At 41.2% G+C, this 17,607-nt stretch overlaps 2 protein-coding genes across 2 annotated transcripts in view; both read right to left on the bottom strand.

The window, feature by feature from the left end:
* Positions 1-4,677: 4,677 nt before the first annotated feature.
* Positions 4,678-17,607, bottom strand: part of LOC131164586 (pre-mRNA-processing protein 40A-like) — a 145,233-nt gene continuing 132,303 nt past the window's right edge. Inside the window, exon 31 of the transcript XR_009139286.1 lies at positions 4,678-5,045. The gene's annotated coding sequence lies outside the window, so the exon portion shown is untranslated. The remainder of the gene's footprint in view (positions 5,046-17,607) is intronic.
* Positions 5,416-5,904, bottom strand: LOC131163408 (lysine-rich arabinogalactan protein 19-like). Its single transcript, XM_058120000.1, has one exon. The coding sequence runs from the start codon at positions 5,902-5,904 to the stop codon at positions 5,416-5,418; it is 489 nt and encodes a 162-aa protein (XP_057975983.1).

The following is a 17,607-nucleotide window of genomic DNA, read 5'->3' as shown; positions in this document are numbered from 1 at the left end:
ATGGAGTTTGGCCGGGCTGAGGTAGTGTAGAGTATATTGACTTATCTGGAGGGCCGACCAGATGAAGTCCCGCCTACGGGCCGCACAACCCTATCATGAGGGGTCAAATCATAACGTACAGAGTCCCAGGGATAAAGCACAGATATGTATATATATACAGTTTTACATCATATGATAAGTATAGTATGATATTATCAGTATGAAAAGTAGATAAATACAGACGATACAGTATGTTCTAAATTGAGAAAAAAAAAATATGCTTTATAGATTATTTGTTATATTACAGTTCAGTTATTATTTAAAAGTATCCTTAACTTTGTTGCCACACACTAGTAATAACATATTTCCACTTACTGAGCGTCGACGCACCCCATTACTCTAACATTTTTCATGTGAGCCAGTTAGGCAAGCAGATCAGGCTCGCGGATAGAGTGTTTTGATTACCCTGGTTATAGGGTGAGTTTTTGATAGAGTTGTGTATATTTTTGGGTATATGATGTTGGAGAGATATTTTGTATGGTTATGGTCTGTATATACTGGATTTTGGTATTGTATAGTATATATGTGAATGGTTATATGATATGTGTTCCCGATGCTTAGATATGGATATGGATACACAGATATATATATATATATATAAATGGATAGAATTTTGAGGACGTTACAAAAACTCTCGGGGATCTCTGCTTTAGTCAAGCTTATGTTCAGCTGACCTGATTGCCCCTCAGGGTCACTTGGTCGCGCGCCCTTGGTCGAACCTTTCAGCATCTCCACTTCAGTCTGTACTCTGGAGTCTTCATTTTGTGACCTAGTCGCCCCTTGTGTTTGTTGGTCGCACCACTTGGTTGAACTAAGGTTTTGGGGACTTGATTGAGCACCTGGTCGAGCCTTTTGCTTCAAAATTACTCCCTTTGCTTCTTGCATTGCTTAACTCCTCAGTTTTAACTTTCTTTTCCTAAAACATGAACAAATCACACATAACTCCGAACTATTATAAAAAAAAGGTGTTGACTCTATGAGTCTAATCTGGTTTTCATAATGACAAATCACTTCGTATGTGATCTGCGCATTGAGATTGTGAACAAGACCAATATTTAACATGCACGGAAGGCTAGCAAGTCATGGAAGCCATGGAGATTAAATAATATACATCTTGGCACAATCCATGGAACTAAAAGAGTAGAAGAATGAAAATGCAAGCAGCAAGTTCAAAATCATCATGAGAATGAGTATTTAGAACTGAATGTATTTACATATTTCATATGATTTAATTTAAGGCTCAAAATATACCGTAGACTGACTTTAGGACTTATGCATCTCATGAACATCTTTAGGAGATATTTATGGACTTAGAGATTATTTTGAAACCCTGAAAAATATTTTATAAAAGAGCAAAGAAAGAGAGCAAAATAGATTTTTGAAACTAAAAAGAAAAATCTAGAAAATCCACTGTTCAAAAGACCGAACTCCCTGTTCAGTCGTCTGAAGTGTCAACTTCACAAGACCGAAATTAAGCTCAGTTGTTTGAAGAATTTCTTCAGAAGACCGAAGATTAAGTTCAGTTGTCTGAAGAATAATTAGAAAAACACAGAAACAGGTAGAAGCACATCAGAAGACTGAACCCTGACTTCAGTCGTCTGACCCTATGTCCAAGTTCTTTTTTTTGAAACTCTAAGGAACTTTAGTCGTTTGAGCTCTAACCCTCAGTTGTTTGAACTTACGGGAAGATTAAAAATTTAATTTTTTTTAATGAGAGAACACGTGAGTTATTTCTTCATCAAGTTGATCCAATGGTTAGAAATCATCCTAAGGGCAAGGTTACCTATATAATCAATATCTAAACCCTTGTGCCTCCAAGAAGTGAAAAGAGAACAAACCTTTGGCATACAATTGAGCATATTGTACGTTAAGCACAACTTGGGAGAACTTTGAACACACTGCCGAAATTTTTGCTTGGGATTTTAAAGTTTATACGTCAAATCTGAGCTAAGACTATCTTGATCTTCAAAAAACAATCTAGCTATCGTTGTGCTTTCATTTTGGTATTGAGGTTTGGTAAATCAATTTAGTTGTTAATATTTATTCCTATGGAGCTTTTCATCTAAATTGATTTGGAAGTTAATATTTATAGTTAAAAAACTTTTCATCTCAAAATCTATTATTACATATTATTTGAGAGACTGATATACATATTATATTGTTTTGACAAGATCATTACTTGAGAAAAGTTTTGCCATTGGTTAAATATTTTTGATTCAAGTGTTTATTCAGTTAAAGACTTGATATTTTCAATATTACAAAACCACTTGATTAAATATCCTTAGAGTTCATAACTATATATATTATTGGGGGATAATTTTTGAAAAATATTATCTTAAGTTTTTGAAATTTGGAACTCATATATATATATATATATTCATATTACAAAGATCATATTGTGGTTGAATATTTGGAAGAAAACTTATTAATTTTGATTGTTATAATATTCAAGACAAATCTTTTGATGAGATCACGTTTGGTATTCGTGCATCAAATAAGTTGAACTAGAATTATAATTTCTCCAAGGTTTTACTTATATCATTATTTTGGGAGAGTTGATAAAAGGGAAATTGTGTGAATCATATCATTCATATAACGATTATATCGTTACATTCATACTGAGTTTCAAGTTTCATCATATGAATATGTGTTAGGTTTTGATTGTACTCACTAGTTTTGTTAGAAGCAAATCTTGAGTTGTTTTGTAGATTTAAAATTCTATATTGTAATCATGGTTTGGATTGTAAACCGAGTGAGGAGAAAGTTGTGTCTCTTGTAAGCAGCAGATGTAAGGGAAGCTCCGTCCCGGTTAAAGGAACAGAGATTTAGTGGAATCCTTAAGTGGGTTGCTCAAGACGAGGACATAAGCCGGGTTGGCTGAACCTCGTAAAAATTGTGTTGCCTTCTCTCTTCCTTTACTCCTTTTATTTTCCACAACACATTTCATTATCTATCTTGCATGAGTGTATGTTGTATAACCCCACACGCACTTGATAATTAGTTAGGTAAAAAGAATTCATTGATATAGTAATTTGAATCAGTTTCAAACCCCTGCAATTAATTTGTTTAATATACAAATAGGGATTAAGTGGTAAATAACATTAAAGGTTTCTAAAAATACCCAATTCACCCCCTCTTGGGATTACACCTAAATTAACAAAAGGTAATTACAAGATAAATGAGAACAAAACATAGGTAAATGTGGGTCTAAAATAGTGCATTTTAGGGATACATCACAACCCCCAACTTATAATTTGTTAGTCCTCGAGTAAAGCAAAACTAAGAAAACTATAAAAGATAACCAAATTCCTATCTACTCTCTCTTTCATGGGAAACACGATTGCATTTATCATATGCAACAAGGCTTTAAACCCCTAGGTGACCCTAGTGAATGAGTTATAGTCTCGAGAGGGTTTCCAGGGCTATATCCACAAACACCAATCTCAGTGGACATTAAGAAGGATCAACAAATAACACAATCATGTCATTTCACATACATGAATATAACATCATTACAATCAGGCTCCTCTATAGATAATTATATTATAAAGAGAACTCTGAAGAAAATCACTCATACACGTCTCAACAGCGTATAGCCATCAAGAAATCATGACCTATAGAGAATCAACCAGCAATTACAAATCAGAGTTAATGTCATCATATAAATTCGAGCATAAACAAGCATAATCACAAGACATGTGTAAAGTAAATGATTCATTGCACTCAAATCACCCTCGGATACCTACAAAATGGTCGTCTTGACTCGATCTCACAGGTATATTCTCAAAAGCACTCAAGAAGATGGGGTCACTCTCATATGTGAGGAAAAACATGCATGATCAAACATCTCACATACTTATAAGAACCAATGATAAAAGTGGAGTGGACTAGTCTCATAAGAATGGAATCCAGCCTATTAAAGAGGTGTCAAGTCCTTCACCCTAGCACCTTCTCACCTACTCGCCACATCCTACCAAGACCACCCTAGATTGATAATTCACAAACCAGGCGTGAATATATCATATACATCGGAACAACCGAAGAAACTTCATACATGTAGGGATATGGTGTGTTATGTCCCTAACTTGACCATTTTATATTTGGAGCATGTGTGCTATGCATTTTTTTTTTCATTTCTCTTTTTCCCTTTTTTCTGCTCATTCTTTTCTTTATATGTTTTTCTTCCATGGTCAGCTATAACAATCATCACAACTTCTGTCATCTTCATGCTACTGATAGGAAACTAAGCTAAAAAAGGGAGTTCATGAATTATGTTCATCTATAGGGGTGGCTTAATTCTCACGTCTTGAGTAGGCTACAAGGCCTACGTTTATATCTTCCCATTGGACATCACCTCTAGGCCAGTAAATGCAAATAACGAGACTAGCATACAAAGGATATCAGGAGAAGGAATGTTGAGTTTCGTGAAGTTAGAGTATATGTAAATGACTCTTCAAAAAAATAAAAAATGAAGGGCTAAAAAAATCCTCACAAGGTGTCACAGTCACCACGATTATACTCTCAGTGCTCACAAGGAACCCTAAGTGAAACAAATAATGTGAAAGTGTGTCCTAGCCTTGTAATGTACCGTGTGAATATCAAAACTTATACAACAACATTAAAATAAGTGAATTGCTAGTCAACCCTCATCGAGTTATAAAACAGGTAAATTGACTATACAACATGAAACTATACACAAGAAACTCACTTCATTGTTAGTGAGCATAATAAAGTCATCTAATAGAAACAACCTAAGGTTGTAACATAAAGGCTATATAAAAGTATGTAAAGGACATCAAAAGTGTTAACATGACATGCAACAAATAATGTTCACTAAAAATTTAAAAATCATGTCATTTTTGTGCCCACAATGCGTCATGTAGTGCTTTCCTAACTCCCTACCCCCCAACTTAAATGTTTAGTGTCCCTACTGAAGTAAGGATAGAAACACTTGGAAAGCACAGGAAGGAAGCACTGCACGGGAACCAAAGAGTAAACAAGTGTACCTGCAAAAGTAAGCATCCAACATAAAACCAAGATATATAAAGAAAAGTTGTGGTACACTAAGCACAAAAGACAGTTATAGACAAATCACCATGTATTCATTAATCACCCAAACCGTACAACTGAAGATGGATACAATATAAGCAAAAGTACAACCAAAGAAAAGTCATGGTGATACCAAAGAAATAGAAAATACAAGTAAAAGAAGAAAAGAAACAACTGTGTGTAGAAGCACAATACAAGTACAAAGAAGAGCTTATATAAAAAGATCCTATACAACGAACACTACTCCTCAATAGAACCACCCGCATCATAATCAGAATTGCCTCCTCCTACATCGCCGGAAGCATCGGATGGAGTGCTCACATCATATCAATGAGCTGCATTAGATAGCATGTGCGAAGCAGTCGCATCATCGTTGGAAAAACTGCTTGACACAGCCGGTGACTCAGGCGATGCTAGGGCCACAGATGGAATGCTAGTAGGAGCAGGTGGTGGCAGAGTGGGTGCAGAAGGTGGTGGGCGTAAAATTGGGGCTGCAGGTGGAGCATAAAAGGTTGGAGCCGCAGGTGGAGCAGTGGAGGATGTCCCAGTGGCAGGAGCATATGATGCGGCGGTAGCCTTGCTAGTGTCTATGACTCTTGACATATGCGCCATTATGCGTCGTAGGACAGGAGTATGAGGTGTGATAATGGAAAGAGGCATTGAAGGCACTGAGATATTGATTAGTAAGATGAGGGTCATTGCCAAGGAAGGTTCTGGCTGGGTAGGCATGTCATCCGGAGGCACTGTGGCTACAACTAGAGATGCTAGAGTATCAGTTGGCCCTGTGGATGGCTCTGTAGTGGGTGGCACATTCATAGGTACTAATGAACTGGCGGGGCTACCGGTATAGGGGCCTCCTCCGTAGGAAGCGCTGATGCATCCTCACTAGTCATCTCGATCTCAATTATCACCGCTGGGCTTGCCGGCGGGGCAATCTGCGGCGTGGGAGATTGATACTTGGGCTGTGGTGGAGGGGATGGTGGAGTGGGAGCCCGTGGAGCTGGCGAAAGCTGAGCGAGTGGAGAGGACACGCGCAACAATGTGACCAACTCGGGGGGACTGACAGGCACCGTAGCGGGTGCATGTGAGGATGAGGGAGCTACAAATCCTGGGAAACTAAATGTCGCTAATAAACTCGGGAAGCAGACTCAGAGTGCCTCAAAAATCGTCCCAAACCCTTGAGTGATTGTCAACCTGGTCTTCACCAACTCGTGTCGCACCTCTGATCTAAAAGCCTCAAAATCCTAGCACAGATGGCTCAGGTCATTCCCTGCTTGAGGCATAGTGGGGGATGTCGGTGGAGGAGATGCCATCTCTAGAGGGGCTGCCTTTGAAGGTGCCGCAGCTAAGGTGGAGGGCTTGGCAGTCGTCCTCCTCTTCTTTTTTGGAACTTGACGTGGGGGTGGCACCGGAGGGTGTGTTGGCTCCTCGGGGTCATGGAAGAAAAGTGGTACCAGCAACTTAGACCCCGGTTCACCCTCAAAGGGCGCCCAATTGTTCACCTTCAGATGAGCTCTGACCACCAAATTCAAGCTTTAGCCCCATGTTTTCTCCGTGGTGACCTCGCCAATATGTATATGCATGTCCGAGTCACCTAGATTGATCTTCTTCTTCATCAATATGCCTATTATCAGCTAGGCATAAGGAATGAGGGGCCTCTTGGGCTCCTTAACTGTTTGGCCTCTCGCAGGCATCAGCAGTGACTTCTTCAGGCAAGGAATCTTCATGTGCCGCTTATAGAAGGTGATAATCTCCTCAAAGATCAACCTCGGGATATCCACTACCATGCTATGATGTACGGCGTACAACACCTAGAGATGAATGCCGCGTTGCTCTAAATGATTGCCAAATGCGCATATATTGCATTACAGGATGTGGTTTAGGAGAAGAAAATAGTTTGGCAGGCGGTTCCTCGCTGTGTACGTCCCTCTATGCATGTGGCCACCGTCGTAATAGAGGTCGTTAAACATATGGCTGATGATGTGGTGGATGTCCAAAGAGTTGAGAGCCGCCCACAGTATATCATCTGCCTCCTCATGGGACAACGCTCGATCGATCAAGTCAGTGTCAGCTCGAATGAGATGGTGAGCCAAACGCCTGTGGTGGGGTTGTGCTGCATATGAGCATAAAACTCCCACACCAGGTGTGGATGACATGTCATTGTCGGCAGGGTCATATAATGGTCGAGCTTCCTTGTCTGAAGGATCTCAATGCAGCACCACGTGCGCGAATAGGAACATATTTCCTCAAGCTGGAATGCGTACATCTGCTTGAGGTCATAGTTGGCGAGGGTCATCCTCTGCGCCCTCTGCCCCTGCTAGGTTGTGCTCGTGCGTGCTGAGCTGGCTGACCCCTCATTGTCGACTAAGAAAGAGGACTCTGATATGATTTGGATGATTACTTATTCTTCGGCTGGTCACTGACTCTCTTTTGCATGGCAACGACTCGTGATGATTGGGGTTTCTTTGAAGTAGGTGGGGACTCCAATCAGAGAGGCATCATCAAAGAACGTCAGATGGGGATGAAATGACTCGACGAAGGTGGAAAACTATAAAGGTGGAAAGGAAGATGGATGATGGAGAAGGGGAAGGGACAAGGGCGCGACAAAGTAAGACGAAGGGCCACAATCGTAGGGAAGACTAAAGGATGAGCCCTAGGTATGAGGAATGGAGCAAAGAGGCTAAGGATGGTCACCGAAGGGTTGCTGGAGCTCTAGAAAGGTGGAGGAGGCTTGGGCGACCAAGGGGGAAATGGGTGCGAGGAGGGGTGCAAAGAGGGAAGGGGTTTGGGAGAGTTAGGGTTTCGCAGGAAAAAGGGAGTTTTAAATGATTTTACAATTTCAACCAGGTCACACCAGCTTTGTGCTAGTCGTGCTCTGGTCACACCCCCAACTGAATAAGGAAAATGGGCTTTCGACTAGGTCGCGCCAGAGTGGAGTGCTGGTCGCGCCCTAGTTGAACTTCGCAGGAATTTGGAAGCTCAACAGATTCAGAGGCTTAACTAGGTCGCGCCAAAGGCAGTGCTAGTCACACCCTGGTCAAGCTTCTCGGGAATTTAAAAGGCCATTAGACTTATAGAGCTTTGACCAAGTCGCACTTGTGAGTGTTGGTTGTGTCCTAGACGGACCTTAACTAACCTATGACCCATTTTACAGATCCTAGACTCTACCTACTCTACAATGTGAAATCTATGGACTCAAAGAAGAAATTAAAATAAGAAATGCAATTGGGTTGCCTCCTAAAAGCGCTAAGTTTACCGTTTTTAGTCAGACGCAATGAATATTAATTGCGAACTCACCCAGGTTCGAAAATGGGAGTTTCTTCCTCCATGCCCCCATTAAATCACTTCTCACTTACCCAAAACCTTCCCTCTAGGCTAGAGACCAAGTAATAAATGGCAAAGGTTTGCTCATACGAGTCATCCAAGTCAATATGGAGGGGCTATTAGGCTGAAGTATATCCTCAAGGGTATTCTTCCAAAGAATTGAGGGGGCCACTTCCTTAACACATTCTTCAATTATGTCAACGTCCATAGATTGGATGTCATCAAGGGGATGTTGAGAAGCGTGAAACACATTTAGCTGGAGTTACATATTGCGAAATGATACATCCATGATCCCAGTCCTACACTGAATGCACACATTAGTCGTAGCTAAGAATGATCTTCCTAAAAGGACAGGGATTAAATCTTTGGTCCAGTCGGTAGGTTCTATATCCAATACTACGAAGTCCACAGGGTAATAAAACTCTTCGACCTTTACTAAGACATCCTAAACAACACCCTGGGGCATTTTCACTGCTCAGTTAGCGAAGCTCAATGTTATTGGGGTGGGCTTAAGCTCTCTTAAGCCGAATTGTTTATAGAGCAAGTAAGGAAGGAGGTTCACACTCGCTCTCAAATCTAAGAGAGCCCTATCGATAGTGTAATCACCGATTACACATGAGATGGTTGCAACACCGGGGTCTTTAAGTTTTAGAGGAATGTGACCTAAAAGAATTGAGCTCACATGCTCAGTCAGCCCGACTTGTTTGTTCGTGTTCACCCTAGACTTGCGCTTTTAGGTGCACAAGTCCTTGATGAACTTGGAATACGCAGGCACTTGCTCGATAGCATCTAAGAGAGGAATATTGACCTTGACTTGCCTGAATGTGTCCATAATGGACTCAGTATTAAATTCCTTCTTAGATTTTGAGGGTGCATAAAGGGCTGCAGGGTATGGCATTGCAGTGACATAATAGGGAAATGCTCCATAATTGGAGGGGGTATGTGTCTCGCTATTAGTTACTAGATTGGAGGAAGGAGGAATACATGGTTCAACATCGACATCTTCCCTCATCTTCTTCCTACCCTTTCCTTAGTCTAACTTTTCCCCAACCCTATTATTTACCTCCCTACTGCTCCTAAGAACGGTCACAGCCTGGGCTTGCTCATGATACGTCGAAGGACTAGCAGCCGACACACATTCTACCCCATACTGGCCCTTAGGATTCACTAAAGGCTGACATAGCAATTTACCCTCATCTCTCCTACTCAAAGATGTAACTAGTTGGCCCATGGTGACTTCTAGCTTGGCAATAGACTGGGAGTAGGAGTGAAGCAATTGCCGATCAATTTGACAATCAACCTCAATGCCCTTAAAGGCTTTCAGCACCGTCTCCTAAAAAGATCTATCATATTGGGGTTGAGGAGGAGATGGTTGCTAGTACGTCGAAGGTCGAGGGGCAGACATAAGAGGATTTTGAGGATTTAGAAATGGACGAGGAGGTGGAGCAGTGGGTGATTACTGAGGTCTTTAACCTTGAAAACCTGGAACTTGTGGCCTCTAGGAGAAGTTAGGATGTTTACTCCAAGTAGGATTGTACTTGTTAGAGTAGGGATCATTGGTTGGCATGTCGTACCAATTATGGGTGGCCTTAACTTCCTCCTACACAAACTCAGGTGTGGGAGGTGCATGGGGGCAATTATAACAGGTGTGAGAGGGATCAGAGCAGATGACACACACCTCTGCACATGCCACATGCTGAGATTATTGTCCTAAGGACGAGAATTGATCTAGTTTCTTCACAATGGTGTGCAGTGTGGGTGCAAGGTCATGGCTTGCGACTAACTCATAAACTCCCTTAGGATGGGAAAAGGAAGGTTGGGATGATCTACGAGCAGCAACAATTGAGAATTCTCGGTGAAGGTCTCAAAGAGAATCCATGCCTCATTCTCATGCTTCGTGAGAAAAGTACCTCCACAAGATGCATCAACCATGGACCTATCTCGCTTAGCTAACCCTTCATAAAAGGTTTGGACTAACTGTCACCTACAACTTGATGGTGAGGGCATTTACACAAAAGGTCCCTAAAGTATTCCCAAGTCTCGAAAAATTATTCCCTATTTATTTTTGAGAAATTAGTATTTGCCTTTCTTAGCTGGTTAGTCTTCCCAATAGGAAAGTACTTTTTCAAGAACTCATGTTGCATGGTGGTCCAGTTGATGACCGAGTTCGGCTCTAAGGAATTCAGCCAATATTTGGCTTTGTCCTTCAGAGAGAACGGAAATAACCTTAAACTGAGAGCATCATCACCATAGTGAGGTATACGGATGGTGGAACTCAAGAAACTCATCTAGATACTTGTATGGATTTTCAGTCGAATTCCCAAAGAAGTTGGGAAGCATCGAGATGCTAGAGGTCTTGATTTCAAACTGCGCCGCCTCAACATTCGGGAACCGGATGCAAAACGGTGATGTGTATGCATTGGGTGTGAAATAATCTCTAAGAGGCCAAAGAGGTTGCTCCTTCACCGCAGGTTGACGGGGAGCAAGAGGTTCTAGATTTTGGTAAGCGGGAACTGGTCGGGGTTTGGCCATGAACTTAGGTTCAGAGGACTCGGCCAACTCAACACTAGAGGTAGATTTCCTAATTGGCCTACGAGAGCTCTCAATCTCATGGTCTATAGGCACTAACTCAGGATCCAAAGATCGCAAACCCAACATATATAAATTCAGCACACAATCAAAACTTCAAATATCAAACCAAAATTAAAAACAAAAGAAAATATAGAAACACAAAACACATAGTACACTACACTATAAATTGGCTTACTACCGTAGCTGAGTCCCTAGCAACGACACCAAAATTTGGTAGGCTCACTAAGGCTTAAGTCCTTAACTACCAAAAATAATATTTATAACCTAACTAAACCCAAGTTCAGTAGAACAAGAAGTGAATTGGGTGTTGATCTTCAAGGACTCGGTGCAGTTGTTTACCAAGTTTAGCCTAGTTTACTACGCTCTGCATAAAAGGCAAAAAAGAAGAAGAAGAGATTTTTGGGTTGTTTTCTAAACTACACAAGCAATGAAAGTAAATTGTAATTAAAGCTACTCCTAGAAAGCAAGTCTCAAATCATGAATTCAGCTCAAGCTGTCGTTTGCGATAACTATGTTTGGTCAGCTATCCGTATTAGGTCAGACAGTCAAGTGAGTCATTCAAGTGGCATAGGGTAGCGAAGATACACCAATCATCTAGAGCATAGTTAGGAACCAGAGTATACCCTATCCAGCGAGCACAGAACACTCTATAGGAACCGTAACCTATTACGTATAAGTGACTGAATCCCTAACTATGTTATCCTATCCCCTAGGGTTTCATCACAATCAAAGAACTAAATGTGCATGGAAATTAAAGACATGGTATTTAAATTGCAGAATTGAAATCAAAGCATAGTAAATAGACAAGTATTGAAAATGACATCAATTGAAGCTTGAAGGCCTATCACTAGCAATCAGGATTACAATTGAGAACCAACTAATCTACGTGGCAACACTTAAAATGCAAACGTTGTCACAGGCCTTTGAAGATTCCGAATACAAACTAGACATGAAATTGAAAGAAAGCTGTAAATCTAATCTAAAATGGCACCCAAAGACACTCTAGGTCTGTCACTAACCAAAGAGGGGCCAAAGGAGAACCCTAATCACATATTCGAAATTTGGTTTTATACCTAAAAGGGCATACAAGAGTTTGAATTCAAATTAGAAAAGTTTTGGCAGAAGTCTCGTGAAACAAGTTCTAGGTTTGAACACAGTTGAACAGGTCGCACCCTAGTCTTTCCCTAATTGTGCCCTGGTCGAGACTCTCGGAAATTCTAGGGTTCTGTCTACAGGCTTCCTTGACCTGGTCACACCCTAGTTGAAACTCTCGGGATCTCTGCTTCAGTTAGGCTTATGTTCAACCAACTTGGTCGCTCCTCAGGGTCTCTTGGTTGCGCTTTTGGTTGAACCTCTCAGCATATCCACTTCAGCCTGCACTCTAGAGTCTTCATTTTGTGACCTAGTTGCCCCTTGTGTTTGCTAGTCGTACCACATGGTCAAGCAAGGTCTAGTTTCCTTTGATGAACTAAGGCTTTGGGGGCTTGGTTGAGCACCTGGTTGAGCCTTGTGCTTCCCAATTACTCCCTTGCCTTCTTGCATTGCTTAACACCTCGATTTTAACTTCATTTTCCTAAAACATGAACAAATCACTCATAACTCCGAACTATGATAAGAAAGGGTAAATACATGAGAACAAAACATAAGTAAATAGGGGCCTAAAATAATGCATTTTAGGGACATATCATACATATTTTCCAAGTTGATAGAATTCGAGAAACATTTCCTAGTATAATGCACTCTGCAAAATCAAAATTTTTCAAAACTTGATCCATTTACTTTATATTTGGGAGTGTGAAATTCAAACCTTAGATTTGAATTTGTGTAAATTTGAATAAAAAGTAATATAAATTGTATTGAATTTCTTTCTAATCCACACAAATGCAAACCAAGACTTGAAGTTCATGCTCCAAAACACTGTCTTAGAGAAATTTAGTTTGTCCTTAAGAGAATTGAGTTTCTGTTACATTATGGTCCGTTTGGAACTTAAAAAGTATTGGGGAAAGGAAAGGAAAATAAGAATGATTTTTTTTTTTTTATCACGTTGGCATAATAAGGATTAATCTTGGTTTTGATAATGACAAACTAAGGAATCTAATTGCACTTTCAAGTGAATTTACAAGTATTATATCTTACAAGCACAATGGACCATATTTAAGTTTAAAATCTGTGAAAAAAACAAGCAAAATGAAGATTGGCTAAAGCTTGGATGAAAGCTTCAAGACATGAAGACTTAGAATTTATTTCATGTATAATGTAATAGAAGTCTTATGTAAGTACTTCTCAAGCTTAAGTTTGTTTATGAAGCTTATAGGATAAATTGGACTTAGAGACCTATTTCAATAACTTGGAAAATATCTTTTCAAAAGAATACAAATGAGTGTCGGAATAAAAAATTAAAAGGAACTATTAGGGATGTGGCTTACATTCAGAGTAGATCACATGTACCGGAGAGAACTACGTGAAGCGAAGGACAGTTGCATGAGAAGAGGTTTCAAGCAATATGAAGGAGGACCTTGGCTTAGCAGAAAACCGTCGACGGTTTGATCGTTGGCGCAGTTCACGTATTTTGAATTTAGGGGGCATGTAGATTAGGCTTATATGGGGGTTTTACATCTGGGGGATCACTATAGATGTAACTTAGTTTTACTAGAACTCTTCTGTAGGCATTAGATTGTTATATAAACAATATTGTAACCCAAAAGTGTAAGCTTTGACATTGTTCATAGTGAAAACCCAAGTGCTGCTCCCGTGGATGTAGGCTTTTGCTGAACCACGTAAATCTTATGTGTTCTATTTGTGTTTTTGCTTCTTCTTATTAATATTTGATTGCTTCTTCAGCATAGTTCATTATCGAGTGTTTGCACTAGTGATTGTTGGTTCATTTGTGATTGATTATAAGCTTCTACTGCAAGTGTTCAAGTTGAACGGAAACTAGAATTCTAGTTGAACTAGAATTCAACTTGAACGGGGAACTAGAATCAACAAGTGGTATCAGAGCTATTGGTTCTACAATGGTTGGGGTCTCTTCGATTAAGTTCGATGTGAACAAGTTCGATAGAACTAGTAATTTTGGGCTTTGGTAATGAAGGGTGAAAGATCTACTAGTGCAACAAGGGATGGTGAAGGCGTTATACGGAAAGAAGTCGAACGACATGAATGACGCAAGTTGGAAGGAGCTTGAAGCAAAAGCAGTTTCTACGATCAAGTTATGTCTGGCCGATGACGTGTTGTATCACGCATGGATGAGGACTTGTTGGCGGCAGTTTGGTTGAAACTGGAGCTTCAGTATATGTCCAAGTCAATCTCGAACTAGTTGTATCTTAAGCAAAAGCTTTATTGGCTTAAGATGACGGAGGGTTCGGACTTGACTCAGCACATCAACAAATTTAATCAGATCACTAGTGATCTAGGGCGAGTTGATGTGAAGTTCGAGCAGAAGGGTAAAGTGTTGATGTTAATGAAGTCCCTACCTACGTCGCCTACATACAAAAATCTGGTTATGATGCTCACTTGGGGGAAAAAAACCCTAGAGTTGGAGGACATCATGAGTGCATTGATGGGGTTCTATTAAAGGAAGAAGGCTAGCGATGAGTGTTCACAAGGTGAAGGGCTGGTGGCGAAGGGTAATCAGGATCGTGGGAGAGGCAAGTCCTGGAGTGGATCGAGTGGTAATCAAACTCAGTCCAGGAGGAAGAAGGATGTTCATTGTTTTAAATGCAGGAAACTGGGGCATATAAAATCGGAATGTCCGGAGTGGGAGAAGGGAAAGGCAAAAGCTTAAGGGGGTTCGTAAAAATTCTTGAATTTAGTTGAAGAAGGGGTCTCGAGGAGTAGTGATTGTGAGTTGCTTACTATTTCATTAGGTTCAGAACGCCTCACGAGTTCTTGGATCCTAGACTCGAGATTTTTTTCACATGACGCCCAACAAAGCCTAGTTCACCATTTATAGACTGGTGAGTCTTGATTCTGTTTTGATGGGAAACGATGCGGTTTGCAAAGTTATCAGAATGAGGGATAGTAGGATCAAGATGTATGACGGTGTGGTAAGGACGTTATGTGGGGTAAGACATGTACCCGATCTATGGAAGAATGTGATATCATTGGGTGCTTTGGATTGTGACGAGTATAGTTACAAGTCCAAAGGCGAGACGATGATGGTGTGTGATGGCGTATTGATGGTGATGAAGGGACATAAGATAGCAGGGAATTTCTATGCACTGTAGGGTAATATAGTTGTAGGTGGAGCTGCAGTTGAGAGTTTTGAGTCCAGAAATACCGTTTTGTGTAATGTAACCACACAAAAAATGATGGGTATTCTTAACTACATTGGTGTGGATGTTTGGGGACCGGTGAGGGGAGCATCACGGGTTGGACATGGGTATTTCTAAGGTTAGCACAAAAGGTTCAGGGGTATCTTATGCAACACAAGTTGGAGTCATTTGCTAGGTGTAATTTGTGGCTGAGGTGGAGTAACAAACCGGGAGAAAGTTCCTCAGGTCAAATATTGGTTCTGAGTACGCTGGTGTTCAAGGAGTTTTGTGAGTAGGGTATGGTGTATGCAGAGCTTGCAAGGGACTTCTTGGTGAAGTCAGCAAGTATGGCGTGTTCCTTGGTTAATCGACCGCCAAAGGAATCAGTAGATGGGAGAGTTGCACCAGAGGCTTAGACTGGTAATGCGGTAGACTTTGGAGGTCTAGCAATGCACATTTTTAGTGAGGTGGGATCTAGACTTGGTATGATGTCTAGATAGTGTATCTTTATGGTATATAAGAAAGATGAGTTCAAGCTGGGTGATCCAATGGCAAGCAGGGTGGCAATTGGTGGAGACATGGTTTTAGGTGTTAAAGCCATGAGACAACGTACTCAGGTATATGAAGAGAAATGAGTGTCAGAAAGCTGCAGTAGCAGCAATGAGCATGTTGTGTAGGTGGAGTTAGAGACTCAGGGTAGGAGTTTAGGGAGTTCTAACTCAGGAGACTTATGGTATCACAACATAAACTAGAATAGAAAGGATATTGTGATGCAGGTGGAGGTTCAGACTTAGGGCAAAGATGACATTGGTTATGATGAAGGGAGTTTGAGCTCGGGAGACCAATAGGATCACAATGGGCTCAAAGGCGATATCAGGCCACTGCCCAGGTGTGATTTGATGTCTTATGCAACCATTACCACCAGGAAGGATCCTACTACCTTTTAGAAGGCAATGCATGACTAGGAGAAGGGTAGGTGGATAGGTGTCATGGTGGAGGAGATGGAGGTACTGTATAAGAATCAGATGAGGGGGTTCATGGTGCTCCAAGAGAGGGATAGGGAGATAGGCTGCCTAGGTGTGATTTGATGTCTTATGCAACCATTACCACCAGGAAGGATCCTACTACCTTTTAGGAGGCAATGCATGACTAGGAGAAGGGTAGGTGGATAGGTGTCATGGTGCAGGAGATGGAGGTACTGTATAAGAATTAGATGAGGGGGTTCATGGTGCTCCAAGAGAGGGATAGGGAGATAGGCTGCAGGTGGGCAAGTATTTTTTGGTTTTATATGAGTGATATGCTGATTGCTGGAAAGGTTCTGACTGAGGTAGATCAATCAGGGACTCTGTTGAGAAAGGAAGTTGACATGAAGGTATTGAGTGCTACCAAAAGTATTATTGGGTTGGAGATTCGCAAGAGTAAAGTTACATGGAGATTGAGATTATCTCAGGGTGACTTTGTAGGTGCGGGGAGATTGTTGTTATCTCTAGGTGGCTGTGTGGACAAAACTACATAGAGATTGTGGTTATCTCAAGGTGGTTTTGGGGATCAAGTGTTGGTGAGATTCAGCATGATTGCTTTTAAACTTGTCACTGGTACACCATTGGCGAATCTAAGTAAACAGTCTACCGCTTAGTACTCGAAGACAAACAGTGATGTTTGGGTCATGTTAAAGGTTTCCTACGCCAGTGCAATTGGGGTACTTTGGATCAGTTGTGAGGTTCACAAATGGAGGCTACATAGGAGGTTCTATCAGTTGTGAGGTTGCAGATGGAGGCTACACAGGGGGCTTGGAAGACTGGGGGCTTACAACAGGGTACATTATAGGAAGGCCTAATTGTTGGAAGTCCAGCATACAGTCTCCGGGTGCGTTGGTTACAACTGGAGTGGAGTTCATGGTAGAGGCTAAGGCTGCCAAGGTAGTATTGTGGTTTGAAGGATCGTTCAAGGAGCTGGGTGATTAGTTAAGTGGAGTTCCTATTACCACGGTCAAGTTCAAGCATGATTTGGACTTGGTTTACGTCTCCAAGTGTTAGAGGGGAGGCGGGTCTCGATCTACAGGCTCGGGTGGAGCAGCGGTTATGCTTTCAGATTTTCAAGGTAGTGAATATTCGCCAAGGAGGAGATTGTTGGGTATGTGGCTTATATTCAGAGTGGATCACATGTACCAGAGAGAGCTACGTGAAGTGAGGGACAATTGCATGAGAATAGGTTTCAGGCAATACGCAAGAGGACCTTGGCTAGCATAAAATCGTCGACGGTTTGGTCAAACCGTCGATGATTTTCGTCGGTGCAGTTCACGTATTTTGGATTCGGGGGGCTTGTAGATTGGGCTTATTTGGGGGTTTTA

This window comes from Malania oleifera, chromosome 9 (assembly GCF_029873635.1).
Source record: "Malania oleifera isolate guangnan ecotype guangnan chromosome 9, ASM2987363v1, whole genome shotgun sequence".
Classification (NCBI taxonomy): domain Eukaryota; kingdom Viridiplantae; phylum Streptophyta; class Magnoliopsida; order Santalales; family Ximeniaceae; genus Malania; species Malania oleifera.
Note: the sequence above shows the minus strand (reverse complement) of the source record. Positions and strands in the feature narration are given on the sequence as shown.

Coding starts and splice junctions, on each gene's coding strand:
- LOC131163408 (XM_058120000.1), bottom strand. CDS start 5,904: ATGAATGTGCCACCCACTACAGAGCCATCCACAGGGCCAACTGATACT.